General features: G+C 42.2%; 1 protein-coding gene across 1 annotated transcript; it reads right to left on the reverse strand.

Moving 5' to 3' along the window:
* Window positions 1-10,649: 10,649 nt before the first annotated feature.
* LOC123066999 (T-complex protein 1 subunit beta-like) lies at window positions 10,650-15,441 on the reverse strand. The gene is made up of 5 exons (XM_044489964.1): window positions 15,350-15,441; window positions 14,986-15,051; window positions 14,764-14,875; window positions 14,471-14,599; window positions 10,650-10,960 (listed from the first exon to the last, which is right to left on the reverse strand). Exons 1-5 carry the CDS (start codon window positions 15,404-15,406, stop codon window positions 10,917-10,919), a joined length of 408 nt encoding a protein of 135 aa, XP_044345899.1. The 5' UTR covers window positions 15,407-15,441; the 3' UTR covers window positions 10,650-10,916.
* Between the last annotated feature and the right edge of the window lie 33 nt (window positions 15,442-15,474).

Here is a 15,474-nt window from a genome sequence, read left to right on the forward strand (position 1 = left end):
GGGGGGGAGAACTCCCCCACCTGAATATATATATTGAGCCTGTGCAGGCAACACAATACAGCAGCAGGGGGGCGGGGACGGGGAACAGCTCCCCTACACTACACAAACACCTACCTCACACAAGTTATTACAGATGAAGGACACCAAGCCACGGCTCACTGGATTTGGACATACTCCTCATATGTTTTCCATCTCCAACTGGTGGTGATATATAAAAACATTGTTGCTAAGATGGTACATGCAGCAGCCCCTTTTGGCTCTCTGAAAACTCGAAATGACATCTGTTGCAACCATATTTGCCTAGTCTGCTATGCAGAAGATCCGGTGAAAATGTTAAATTATGATCTAAATTCTAGTACCGTATTGGGCTAGACGTAGTACATACGGTGTGGGCCTTTGCGTTGGTACCGACGCGTACGAGTACAACTCGTTTACTTGTCCTCCAAGGACTCTCATGTATTGCCCTCATATATACCCCATGTAGTCGCACCTCAGACGGTCTGTCGTCTCGTGCTTGTAATACTCCTCCTCATAGTGATTGCGCCTTAGTGCGTCCGTGGTTTTCTTCCGCAAGGGTTTTCACGTAAATGTTCGTGTCTCTTTGTCTCGTTTATCTCGTTATTATCTAACAAGTAGTATACAGAGCCAAGTTGCAAGATATGAGATTAGATCGGGAGAATTGGGGTTACGTGCGCCGTCGCCGGCGCGTGACCAGGCGATCCGAAGCCGGATCGATTTTTCAGCCGAGACCGACAGGAGTTCCATCACGGCCACGTATTCCCCTCTCCGTACAGGCTTCAAGTCCCGAGGAGATTACGCGTTGCTGATCGAAGCCAATTTCACCTACAGAGTACTAGTTGGGTCCTGTTCACGTGAGGACAAGAGTCTGCTAGTTCCGGCTCTTGTGTTTTCAACTCCAGTCGCTACATCCACCCCAGAAAGCTACCAGGTGCTATTTATTCAGTATTTTTTATTTTGCTCCGCAAACTAATTCTGTCAAGAATTTTCCTATCGGCTTGTACTACTTTGTGCACACAGATTATTCGACTCATGGCATCCATGAAGTACGATCTTCCGTTGTTGGACAGTGACACAAGGTTTACTCTATGGCAAGTCAAGATGCGGGCGTTGTTGGCACAGTCCGACTATGATGAAGCACTGGATAGTTTTGGGAAGAACCGAATTCAAGATTGGACTGATGAGGAGAAAAGAATTGATTGTAAGGCTTTGTCACAAATTCAACTCCATTTGCATAATAATATTTTGCAGGAAGTTTTGAGCGAGAAAACTGCCGCCGCTCTATGGTTAAAGCTGGAAGGGATTTGCATGACTAAAGATCTCACCAGCAAGATGCATCTGAAGCAAAAATTATTCCTGCACGAGGGAGGTAATGTTTTGAATCATATTTCAGAATTTAAAGAGATCATATCTGATCTAGCTGCAATGGAGGTTAAGTATGAAGAGGAAGATACTGCTTTAATGTTACTTTGTTCACTGTCATGTTCTTATACCAATTTTCGAGACACCATATTATACAGTCGTGATACTCTCACGCTTGATGAAGTTTATGAAGCTTTGAACTCTAAGGAGAAGATGAAATTAATGGTGCCTCATGATGGTTCAGGTTCATCCCAAGCCGAGGGATTATCTGTTCGTGGCAGGACAAAGGAGAAGAACTCCAATAATAGAAACAGAGGCAAAAGTAAAAACGACTACAGGGGCCAGTCGCAATCCAGAGACAAGAAGTATTGCATGTATTGCAGGAGAGACGGGCATGACATCTCTGAGTGTTTCAAGTTGCAGAACAAGGAAAAGAGGAAAGGTAACAAACAAGGTGACAATTCTGCTAACGTTGCTCGTGATGATAGTTCCGATGATGCTCTTGTTGTTATTGCTGGATGTGCTGAGACCAATGATGAGTGGGTACTTGACACTGCATGCACTTTTCATATGTGTCCACATAGAGATTGGTTTAATACTTTTGATTCCAGTACTTCTGCTGGTTCCATTTTGGGTTTTGATAATTCACCATGCAAGATTGAAGGCATAGGTTCTATTCGAATCAAGATGTTCGATGGCATAATCAGAACTTTGACAGATGTTCGGTATATTCCGAAGATGAAGAGAAATCTTATTTCTATGAGTTCCCTTGATGCAAAGGGGTACAAATATTTAGGTGGAGATAGTGTTTTGAAGGTCACCAAAGGTTCCCTTGTTGTGATGAAAGGTGACTTAAGTTCGACCAATGGTCTTTATTACCTTCGAGGTTCTACTGTTTCAGGTAACGCTACTCCAGTTGTTTCAAAGAATTCTGATTGTGATGCTGCTAACCTTTGGCATATGCGTCTTGGACATATGAGTGAACTTGGTTTAGCAGAGTTAAACAAGAGAGGTCTTCTTGATGGATATGAACCTGGTAAATTGAAATTTTGTGAGCACTGTATCTTCGGCAAGCACAAGAGGGTGAAGTTCAATACTTCGGCCCATACAACTGAAGGTATTCTTGATTATGTGCATTCTGATTTATGGGGACCATCTCGCAAGAAGTCATTAGGTGGTGCAAGTTATATGCTGACTATTATTGATGATTATTCGAGAAAAGTTTGGCCTTATTTCTTGAAGCATAAATATGAAGCATTCTCAGCATTTAAGGAGTGGAAGATTATGATTGAGAGACAAACTAAAAGGAAGGTAAAGATACTTCGCACTGATAATGGTATGGAATTCTGTTCTAAGCAATTTAAAAATTATTGCAAGTCTGAAGGCATTGTCAGACACTACACCGTTCCTTATACTCCTCAACAAAACGGTGTTGCTAAGCGTATAAACATGACCATTATTTCCAGAGCCCGTTGCATGTTGTCCAATGCAGGTTTGCATAGGCGTTTTTGGGCTGAGGCCGCTTCCACTGCTTGTTATCTCATTAATCGTTCACCATCTATTGCTCTTAATAAGAAAACTCCAATTGAGGTATGGTCTGGTTCACCTGCTGATTATTCACAGTTGAGAGTTTTTGGTTGCACTGCTTATGCTCATGTTGATAATGGAAAGTTGGAGCCTAGGGCTGTTAAGTGCATCTTTCTTGGTTATAAGTCTGGTGTTAAAGGTTTTAAATTGTGGAATCATGAAACCCAGAAGGTTGTTATTAGCAGAAATGTTATCTTTAATGAATCTGCTATGTTACATGATGTTTCATCTACTAATGTTCCCGTTGAGAGTGAACATCAGCCTACTATTCAGCAGCCTACTGTTCAGGTGGAGCATGTTATTGATTCAGGTGATACATCTGGTAATGAAATTGTTGATGCACATGATGAACCCGTTGTTAATGATGATCATGTCACTCCCACTCCAAATCAGCCTATTGTTCCACCCAGTTGGATCTTGCACGTGACAGAGTTAGACGGGGTATTAATAAACCTGACAGGTTAATTGAAGAGTGCAATATTGTTTCTTTTGCTTTATCTGTTGCAGAAAAAATTGAAGGTAATTTTGAGCCTTCTTCATATTCCAAGGCTATTATTTCTGGTGATAGTAATAAGTGGATGACCGCTATGCATGATGAGATGGAATCACTTGAAAAGAATGGCACTTGGGATTTAGTAAAATTGCCTAGAGAGAAGAAACATATTCGTTGCAAGTGGGTTTTCAAGAGGAAAGAAGGTGTTTCTCCTAATGATGAGACAAGATATAAAGCAAGGTTAGTTGCTAAAGGTTATAGCCAGATTCCAGGTATTGACTATAACGAAGTCTTTTCTCCTGTTGTGAAGCATAGCTCTATTCGCACTTTACTCAGTATTGTTGCCATGCATGATCTTGAGCTTGAACAATTGGATGTTAAAACCGCATTCTTACATGGAGAATTAGAAGAGGATACTTATATGGAACAACCTCAAGGTTTTGTTATTCCTGGAAAAGAAAAACTTGTCTGTAAGTTAAAGAAATCTCTTTATGGATTGAAGCAATCCCCTAAACAGTGGTACAAGAGATTTGACACTTTTATGCTCTCTCAAGGTTTCAAAAGGTCTAATTATGATAGTTGTGTTTATTTGAAAACTGTCAATGGTTCAACTATTTATTTGCTCCTTTATGTTGATGATATGCTTATTGCTGCAAAGAGTATGTCAGAGATTAATGAACTAAAGAAGCAATTGAGCAATGAATTTGAGATGAAGGATTTGGGTGCAGCAAAGAAACTACTTGGCATGGAAATATCCAGAGATAGACCGTCTGGAAAAGTATATCTAAGTCAGAAGGGATATATTGATAAAGTTCTTCGTCGTTTTAATATGCACAATGCCAAGCCGGTGAGTACACCGTTAGCTGCACACTTCAAATTGTCATCAGCTTTATGTCCTAAGTCAGATGCAGATATTGAGTACATGTCTAGAGTTCCCTATTCAAGTGCAGTTGGTTCACTTATGTATGCCATGGTTTGTTCTCGTCCTGACCTATCATATGCATTGAGTGTTGTCAGTAGATACATGGCTAATCCTGGAAAAGAGCATTGGAAAGCAGTTCAGTGGATTTTCAGATACCTGCGTGGTACTTCTAATGCTTATTTACAGTTTGGGAAAACTAGAGATGGACTTGTTGGATTTGTTAATTCTGATTTTGCTGGTGATTTGGATAAGAGGAGATCGCTCACAGGTTATGTTTTCACCATTGGTGGTTGTGCTGTGAGTTTGAAAGCAACTTTGCAGTCTATTGTGGCTTGTTCCACTACTGATGCCGAGTATATGGCTATTTCTGAGGCTTGCAAAGAAGCTATCTGGTTGAGAGGTTTGTACACTGAGCTTTGTGGAGATTCATCTTGCCCTACCATATTTTCTGACAGTCAAAGTGCCATATATCTTACAAAGAATCCAATGTATCATGAGAGGACAAAGCACATTGATGTTAGATTTCACTATATTCGAGATGTTGTTGCTGAAGGTGATTTGAAGGTATGCAAGATAAGTACTCATGATAATCCTGCTGATATGATGACAAAGCCAGTTCCTACCAATAAGTTTGAGCTTTGCTCAGGCTTAATTGGTATTTCTCATTAGTCCTATGGACTTTGACGCACAAGGTGTTTATGCTGATTTGGATGGAGTTATTCACTTTCTTCGACTACTGGAGGGAATTTGGATCAAGGTGGAGATTGTTAAATTATGATCTAAATTCTGGTACCGTATTGGACTAGACGTAGTACATACGGTGTGGGCCTTTACGTTGGTACCGACGCGTACGAGTACAACTCGTTTACTTGTCCTCCAAGGACTCTCATGTATTGCCCTCATATATACCCCATGTAGTCGCATCTCAGACGGTCTGTCGTCTCGTGCTTGTAATACTCCTCCTCATAGTGATTGCGCCTTAGTGCGTCCGTGGTTTTCTCCCGCAACGGTTTCCACGTAAATGTCCGTGTCTCTTTGTCTCGTTTATCTCGTTATTATCTAACAGAAAAAACTGCGTCTAGTATACTGTCGTTGTGGGAGCTCCTCTGCTTTGGACTTGCCAAGTCTTGCTGGTGGATTTGGTGGAAAAACTTGCTCAAGATCCACCCCTGCAGATGTAGCCATGTTGCGTGGTTTCAAGAGAGCATAAGCACCGGATGTTTGAGCCGTGGAAAAAGGAGTGGCCAGCTTTGGTTCGCAGCGCCTGAGTAGACCCGATTCCCGTCCCATCAGGCGGCAGCATCTGTCACCAGTTCGCCGAAAGAAAGATGAAAAAGTAGGAAGGTATTCAGACAGATGCCCTGACTTTTTTTTTTTTTGATGAAAATCTCAAGGCAAATCTCTTCGTGGCGCCCATGATGATCCAGGGGAAAGTCTGTCCGGCCCGGTCCACGAAAAGGAAGCCAGCCCGTGAGCGTGAGGTAACGGCGTGAGAGGGAGGGAGTGGCTGCCATGGAGTCAAAGGCCCTGCTGGACGGACGGACGGAAGGACGAGAATGCCCCCGGACCCGGCACGGGCAGGAGCACGAGGTCGCGAGGCCACGTCGGATTCGCACAGCCTGGCACAGTTGTACTACGTAGCTTGTGGCGGGCCCGGTCCCAGGCTGTCCTTCTCACTGTCGCGCGGGCCCCAGGGCGTGGCTGTCGTGTTTTCCTCCTGCCCCCCTCCCCTCCGGCCCGCCCGTCCTCGCCGACGTGCGCTGCGGCGACCGGCCGGCTGTCGTGATTGCTGCACCGGCGAGGTTGCTTCGCGAGCAAGGAGACGTGAAAAGTGCGTACGTAGTTGCAAATGGCTGACGCGGCTCGGCTCAAATAATCAATCTGTGGGAGCGGGGCCCGCCCACCTCGTCTTGTCCCTCCTCTCCAGCTTTGTCCGTTTCCTTTCCTTTTGGATTTGGAATTCCGTACCTATAGACCGTTCATATGCGCCCTGAAAGCAGTAATAAAATAAAAAAACACATCAAAAGAATTCAAAAATTCTGATTTTTTTAATGCAAACTTCGACAAGTGTTCTCGGTGCTTGTGAATCTTCGCCCCAAAATAACATCGTGCAAGTCGTGGTAAAAAAACAGACACTCCAAAAATGCTACTATCGGAAGCATTTTGGGGGTGTTGTTTTTGTTTTTCTTTCCATGACTTCCACAAATGCTTTTTCGGAATGAGAATTTGCAAGCGCCAAGAGCATTTGTCAGAGTTTGCACCCCAGAAAAAACAGATTTTTTTGATGCATTCATGCATCAGACTGCTCCTTTCCGTCGAGATAATCTTTTATTGCATTTTCAATTTCAGGATTGATTTTTCCTTTCTTTTAGTGGAGTTTCAGGCTTGATTGATGAGAAGATACTAGGGTATTCATCGTGCGCGAGACCGAAACAAATACAGTTTTGGCCAGACTATAATTAACGGGCCGACGGGTACAGCTACCTACTGGTCGACTTCACGGTTAGATGCTCAACTCAACTCACCAGCGGTGCTGATTGACTGACAAAAATGATTGATTGATTGCACTTGCACATACATCATCTCATCTCCCCACTCCACATGCATGCATCATGGCGAATGACGGAATGAGATACCTCGTTTCAGACCCATGCGTGCTTGGTGAGCATGCATGTGAGATGGGGCCGCCTATATTATCATATACAATTGTGACGGGGCCACAGGAGCACTTGCATGAGCATCAAGCTGACCGATCGATTATAAAAAGGCCCGTTGAAAATAAGCATAGTGTCCCTCCTAGTAGTATTAAACTTCTTTTCGCTGCACCAAACATATGGACTACCACCACTACATGTATGGCTAATTAAGTCCTCTTGATGATATTATTCGCAGTTTACATCGGCTAACTAGGTTCTCCTGAATGATATTATTCGATTTACACACAAAGAAAAGAGAATGATATTGTTCGACACATCGCAATTACATTATGCTAATCGATCGCGGACGTACACTACAGATTGTTGCAATTACATTATTAAGTCCTCAGGGCTTTCGTTGTCCTATAGCGGTTACCCGAGAGAGAGAGGCGGCGACAGGGGCTGACTGAGAGTTTTCCCCTCCTCCCGCCGGCTTGGTCATCGATCCTTGCCTCCTCCGGTCACCGTTCCGGCGGATGGAGGAGGTGGGGATCTCGATCCTCGGCCCCCGACGTGTAGATAGGGTAGTTTTAGTCTCCGGTGGGGTCGTTGTGATGGAGGATTCGAAGCTGCCTTCGAATAATGGATTCGACCCCCTCCCTCCTTCCTGGCGCTCTCTTCGGCGGCGTGGGATTGGGGTGGTGCTGTGTTTGCGTCGATCACCGGAATCATCCAGTGGAGGGGATGGCGTGGTGCGCCGGCGTGGTCCTCCAGTTCCCTTTCCGTCCGGCGTTGTCTCGCCAGTGGAGACCTCGCTGGGGAGCTCGTGAGTATGGTGTCCTCCTCTTTCATCCGGCTGGAGGTGGGGTTGGTCCTTTGCTGCTGGAGGTCGTTCTAGACGTCGACGGTGGTTTCTGCCTCCTAGTTCTTTGCAGGATTCCTTTGGCTGTGGCCTCATCGCTGGTGTGCCGGTCCTTCTGGACTGAAGATTGGAGACTTCCCGTCCGCATAGATGCCGTGAGATTCAAGGTCTGGTCGGCTTCGGGTGAAGTGGCGGCGGCGGCGCCACACCCTCGACTCGCACTAGGGGATGTGGTACCTAGATTCTCCAGGGACCTGGATGTATTTTCTGGTTTGTTTGGGGTGTTTGTACGGCTGTTTGATCCTTCAATATAGATCTGGGGCTTTGTCACAAAAAATCGATTTCTATATCCATACCAGCTAATAAAGTGAGTAGTGTTTCTGCCCGTCCGTCATGCTTTTTTATAAAAAAAACCCTTATGGTTTGACGAATTAACCCACAGTCCTACTTTAAGGGACAAAATGATAATTTATTATTTTATAGAAACCCCCTACACTTTTAGGTAATTAACTAACAGTTCACTTTGAAGTGACCAAACGAATCTCTTCTGCATTTTTACAAAAAACACCATATCTTTGATGGTAATTAACCCGTAGTCCACCTAGAACAAATGTTTTTTTTGAAATATCCATATCCCTTTTAAATCATAACTTCAATTTTAACATGTTATATATTGAATTTGATTAGAAAACCGTGCAGAATCCGAATATGATGTTATTTTACCTCTTACCATTTTTAAATGCTATTTAGAGTGCAACCTTTACCAATAGCGCATGATCTGTCTTTCTTTCGTACCAGCGCCAATCTAGATTACAAATGAACCCCTCGACAAACAAAATTGGAGACGAAAGCAACCGATAACCACACATGCACGTCTTGGCAAAACCTAACAAGGGAAAAATCTCATCTTATGCCGATAGAGAGACGACCTATAATTGACCAGATTCAACCATGGTGTGGTTCTGTAAGCACTATGATCATTGTACATGAGAATAGGACAGAGGAAAAACCAAAACAAAAATAAGATGTCTTCACTACCGGAACCAGGAAATTGGCTGTCAAGCAGACGATAAAGAATTTGCCATCCGCTTGCCAACGGCAAAAAAAATTGGCGAAGAATAAATCGGCAAAGAGCTACTTTGCTGTCAGCTTTTCATCGTGCAGGAGGCAAAGTCTTTGCCGTCAGCCAAACCTCTCTGTCGTCAGTTAGACCATGACTGATGGCAAAGGAAAGCATCTTCACGGAATGTCCATTTAATAGCAACTCTTTGTCTACTATTTTTTTTAGTCTCACGACAAAGAGATTTGTATGTATTAAAAAAACCTCAACGTCATTGCTCCATGGGTGCCGGCAGCTACCGTTGCCTATGTGCGATGCGGTCAATGCATACGAGTGCAGAGCGGGGCGAGAACATGCGGTTGGCTGGTGACGAAGATGACGCCGGTTACGGCATCAGAGACGCATGAACGACGGGGTTGGGCCAGATCTCACCGGATGTAGTCGACAACGAATGCGAGACGGGCGGGGTGCTCTGAGACGTCGCATGTAGGAGGAGGAGCAGAAGAAGGAGGCCTGGCGAGGCGCCGTCACGGGAGTGGCTGCTGCGGGCAGAGTGACAGGAGGCGAAGGTCATGAGTCGGTGGAGCAATGGGAGGCGGGGGTCATCGGTTGGCAGAATTGCGGGAGGCAGAGGTCGCATGCCGGCTGCTTGCTAGATGTCGGCGGAGCGACGGGATGTAGAGGTCATCTGCCGACGGCTTGCTCGCTGTCGGCGGAGCGACGGGAGGCGGAGGTCGTCGGCCAGTGGAGCGGCGGGAGGCGGAGGTCCTTGCTCATCGCGTGGTGGCGATGAGAGAGAGAGAGAAGATAATAGGGAGAGAACCGGTGGTGGGGGTGGGATGCCTTTTGCCACGGCACTGATCTGTGGGAGGGAGAGCCCAACCAATGGGAAGCTAGGACAACTTTCGCCACAGCATCAATCCGTGTAGTGCATTTTCTCTTTGCCATCAGCCAAAAAAAAAAACAGACGAGAAAGTCCATCTTTGTCGGTCAGCCGAATAAAAACAGATGGCAAAGTATGTCTTTCTCGTCAGCCAACAAAAACAGACGACAAAGTCCGTCTTTGTCGTCAACCAAATAAAAACAGACGACAAAGTAGCAAATAGACGACAAATTCTGTATTTACCATCAGCACAACAAAAAGCTGGCGGTAAAGAGTTGGCCAGACGATAAATTTCCTGATTCTTGTAGTGCATGTTGAAATAAAGAAAATTGACCTATTGGGCCCTTGACTCAAAATTTGACTGCAAAGAGCTGACCAACCTACAAATTTTTCGATTCCTCTAATGCATGTTGAAATAAAGAATATGGGTTGCAGTGCACGGGCTCTTTTGCTAGTCTGTAAAAAGTTGGGTGTATGTTGTGTCTGTTCCGTGAAAAAGGTTATGCTAATCACTGTTATTAGGGTGCGTATTGGAATACATATGTCTATCGCCATCGATCGATTATACTCCCCCTTTCAAGAATTGGTGTCGTGGTTTTAGTTCAAAATTTCAAAAAAATTTGACAAAAAGAGCCCTCTCTCTGTTTTCTATTATCAGAAACCACATGTTAAACCACCCAGATTCTACAGCAAAACAGCAGGGGACTAAGAAAGACACGATGGACAATCTGAGATAAAACAACATGGGCTAGCCCCATCTGTCTATCCAGATCACAAAGACTGAGGCTATATCAACATAGTATTGCCAATAACCCAAAGGACAATGTTTAAACTTCAACATTCATCCTCTTGGGATTTTCATGGCTCAGATCTCCATCACGGATGTTTACTGTCTTAGGTTTTAGATAGTTTTAACGACACACAAAAGAACATAAGCACCAAACTAGGGAGGTATAAGATAGTCCAGCAGCCGTCGGCATAAGTCGAAAGGAGCTTTTACTGATGGAATGCTTCATTTTAGGTTGCAACAATCCAGCGAGTTATCTTCCATCCCAGCGCAGTTCTGAAGACCTCGCCAGCTATGAACTCAACTTTATTTATGCCCTCGCTTAAAAGGTTTTGTCTTTTTGGGTTTATCTGCAAAATAAGCCAACCATGAAACAGTTTGATAAAGGGGGAAAGGGTAAAACACATCAACCAAGCATTTGGGCTTTGTTTCTTTTCCTTTTTATTGTTATTCATTTTTCTTGGTTGTTGTTTTTTTTCTTCTGGTTTTCTTTTTTACCTTTTTCTTTTTTCGTGTTTTCGGCTTCGGTGCTTTTTCTGTGTGAAAAAGTTCATCAAAACCTATTAACATGAGATCTAGTTTCAAAGACCTCAATGCGAGAAATCCAATGATAAAAATGGTTCGGGATTTGGATGCACAGTGTAAGAGATAAAACATTTTGAATAAACGAATCAATGAAAGAAAACCAACCAGGTTATGGCAAGTGAGGCACATGCAGTGTGCCAACAGTTAGCACAGGAGAAGGTTGGTGTGACCTTTGCAAACAGTATCCTTAAGTAGTGATTTCGGGCTAATAGGCGAGGCGACATGTGAAGGAAAGTGCAAATGGGTTGACCCAATAGGGCAACTCACTTGAGTGTTTTTTTTCTTTTGGTTTCAAATTTATTTTTTGAAAATAAAGTGGTTGGAATTTATTTATGTTTCTAAAATAATATAAAACCATACTAAAAAGTAAAACATATATATTTAAAATATTTAGTGTTTATTTAAACAACTTTCATCTTATATTAAAAAATGTTCACTATATATTTTAAAAATGTTCACCGTACATAAAAATGCTCAAGATATATTTAAAAAAATCTTCACCATATGTTTTTAAAATGTTCATCATATATGAAAAATAGTTCACTGTAAATAAAATATACGCCATATATTAAAAAAATCATAGTATATTAAAAGTTATTAATTGTATATTGTCTAACTAATACTCGCTCCATTCCTTTATGTAATCTGTATTATATTTTGGCACGATGACCAAGATGCATAATTATATATATAGAGGTGTTAGGACAAAATTACCCTTGACAAATTTGTTGGTTAGTGATAAGTAAATCAATGAATCCAGGAAAGCCAGGGCGGAGCCAGCGCCCGGCGACCCTGGGCACTTGCCCGGGCTCGCTGGCTACTGGACAACCTACACAGTTGATAAACAATGGGAGAAATCATGTTCTGCATCGTGGATTCATATGGTTTACCCGCGCAGACATGTATGTTGGGCTTTCTTTAGGCTGGTTGTAATGGGGAGTATCATATATTAGTATCATGCATGACACAAAGTATCATGCATGATACTAGGGTATGATAGTACCTTCCTAATGCATAGTATCATATATTAGTATCATGTAGTACTCTATTTATTGCCATGCATGACACAAAGTAGCATAATATTTATTATGATACGGTATCATGATATGATACTACACCCTCTTTTTTTTCATTTAAGGCTATGACATCTCATCAAAATTGCCTAGTTGACATGCATAATACTAGCTATGATACTACCATTACGACCAACCTTAGTAAACTGTAATGGCTAATTAATCAGGCCTACCAACGGCCGGTTAAATAAACAGTTGAGTAATGGGCTAATTAACAGTGACAGCCCATTTTAATTCCAAAACTATTACTCAAGAAGAACACGAGCAGTCGAAGTTTGGCCCTTTGGTTTGTCTGTTGCTCATCCATTGTGGAGAGGGACTGGCGGCGGCGTACCGAGGCTGGCCAGGTCGCCCCGCTCGCGACTGACGACGACCGGAGCGGATACATCTCAAGGATCAGCTTGCATCCTGGACTGCTTGTCCCTTCCTTTCCAGTTAGATAAGCTTACTAACTGATTTAGAGATTGATAAATTTAGTACTTCAATTTTGAGGTTAGGGCACAGGGAATTGGCCATTGGGGTTGATCACGTCTTCATGAGCCTAGTCTTTGGTTTATGGATTTGTTTTAAATAGATGCTAACTTCAAAATTTAAATCATTAAATTTCATAGATGATGAAGTTCTGTGTATGAAACTCAACATTGACATATATGGGATCCAAAATTAGCGTCGTGGTTTTGATTGGAGGGAGTAGCTTATTTTATAATTACATTTATAGGGCTATGCGTTTATACTTTTACTATGTACATTATTTATTTGCATTTTTTGTTCGAAAGTTTGGTGCTAGTTTATATGTTGTATATATCGGAACATCCGGTATTTATTTTCAGTTTAGACAAGTAGACTCAAACTCGCCCAGGCTTCACAAAAGTTCCCACCACTGCAGGAAAGTAAGAGATGTATGCAACAACCAAGAGAGAGATAGTTTGCTTCTTTTGATACAAGGAGAGATACATGAAATCAGGAGAGAGATACTTTCCTCTTTCTGGAGGGATACAAAGGGAATTGTGATATTTTAAAAGAAATGCACCTTACATTATGAAATTTTATCAAAAAACAAATACATCTTATGTAAAGGAATGAAGGGAGTATATAGGATTTGTTGTTCCAACTAATTGCATTTTGAAGCTTCATTTATAAGAAAATATTAGGGTATCAATCCTGCGTAAGATAAGCACAAGGGAATTTGGCCGAGCTAATTAACGGGCTGACGAGTATAGCTATCTAATTGTCGACAATGTAGTAGATGCTTAATTGGAGACCTCCTAGCCAACGTCGACAAGAAGAACCAGTGCTAATGCGCCCCGCCTTTCTGAGCTGGCCCAACAAAAGCAAAGCAGCTCAGACGCTCGGCCGGATTTCTTCGTTTCGATAACCAGTTGATGCAGTATGTCGTTGAGCGCTAACCAGTTAGCATTCCAAAAAGTTCATAGATTTGGAAAAACATGGCAGAATTTAAAAATTTCCCAGATTTGGAAAATGTTCATGGGTTCAAAAAAGACTCGTGAATTTGAAATTCTTTTACAGATTTGAAAAAAGAAACTTTACGAATTTGGAAAAAGTTGGCAGATTCGAAAGGTTCATTGATTTTGAAAACAAATCACGAATTTGGAAAAAGTTTACGGATTTTAAAAAACATTCATCGAGCTTTAAAATAAAATCCTGTATTTGAAAAAGACTCGTGGGTTGGGTTGCGAAATAGTTCACCGGTTTTGAAAGAAAAAAATTCACAAATTTGGCAAAATTTTATGGATTCAGAAAAAAGTGCAATTTTTTTAAAAAAATTTATAAGATTTGAAGAAATGTTCATGATTTTTTTTTAAATACTTAAGAAATCAATGAAAGTTTTTGAATTTTAAAACAGTTTACGAATAAAAAAATTAAAAAGAAAAAAATAAATTTGAAAAAAGTTCACGCATATGAATATGTAAAAGGAAAGAAAAAAAAAGAAAAGAAAAGAAAAAAATCTGAGTAAGCTGCTTTTAATCATTTGAGCATGGCATATTCAGAAAAGAAGTATGTAAGCATGAGATGTCATTTTCCAGACTTCACACGTCTTACTGGTCTAGACGTTTTTGGTGTATCATTACTCATCAAAGACTTGGTAATTACATGTATTGAGGTGGTAACTAAGAGTTGGACAATTTTTAAAATGTTATAGGGAGAACATGTTGAATAAACTGGGTCTAAAATGAGGATTACCTGCAATAATAGTCATGGGATGATTCTTCATGTTAACCAACTTTTGAGCTTCCCTCAACAGTTTTCCAGCCAAAATAACAACAGAAGCTGTTCCATCACCAACTTCATCATCTTGGACTTTTGAGATGTCTAAGAATCATTAAGGACTACATTTTCTCTCAATCATCCATACAACCAACTAATCAAACGGGGTCAGGAGAGGCTATAAGAAGCCTATATATATTGCCATATCTAGAAACAAGCATCATCTCAGCAGGAAAATCATCAAGCAGTAGACTCAAACAAAAGGATACCAACAAGGACCTTCGCAGCAGGGTTGTCGATCTGAAGTGACTTCAAAATGGGAGCATCATCATTTGTAATGGTGACACTCGGCCCTCGGCCAGTTGACTGAAGGATATTGTCCTGGACGTAAACAAGGTAACATGTAAATTCCAAGGAAAATCCTCTAGCATTCGAATGGCTGGCGCCATCTTTTGCCCAACTGCAATTTTTTCTCCGTGAGCAGCACGTACCATTCCTTTTGGTCCAGATGTGGTCTTGGCTAAGTCTGCGTTCGCCATGGCACTTACAAAAGATGCCTACCAGGAGGACGAAATCAAATGAATAAGAACCCCAGATAAACAAAAGTGGCTGAACAATGATTCTACAAAGTATTACCTCCTTTCATAAATACGTGAACTAATACCACATCACTTATTTATGAACGGAGGGAGTAATATTCAGCTTCTGCAGTCGAAGGAGACCGGCAAACTCATTGCGCACAGCTGCAAAAGCACCTTATATATGCAACAGCGCCATCGAACGAACTAACGACGAACCAAACAGACCAAAGAGGAAAACAAGTAGGAGTAGATCAGATGAGAGGGGTGTGGTTACCATCCTGGCGCGCTCGGCCTTCTCCTGGATAGCATCATCCTTGAGCACCCTCTCCATCTGCCCAACCCAACCACAGAGACAGAAAATGTCAGCAACCCATCGCGCTGATCCAACCACGGAGGAGA

This window comes from Triticum aestivum, chromosome 3B (genome assembly GCF_018294505.1).
Source record: "Triticum aestivum cultivar Chinese Spring chromosome 3B, IWGSC CS RefSeq v2.1, whole genome shotgun sequence".
In the NCBI taxonomy this organism is placed as follows: Eukaryota; Viridiplantae; Streptophyta; class Magnoliopsida; order Poales; family Poaceae; genus Triticum; species Triticum aestivum.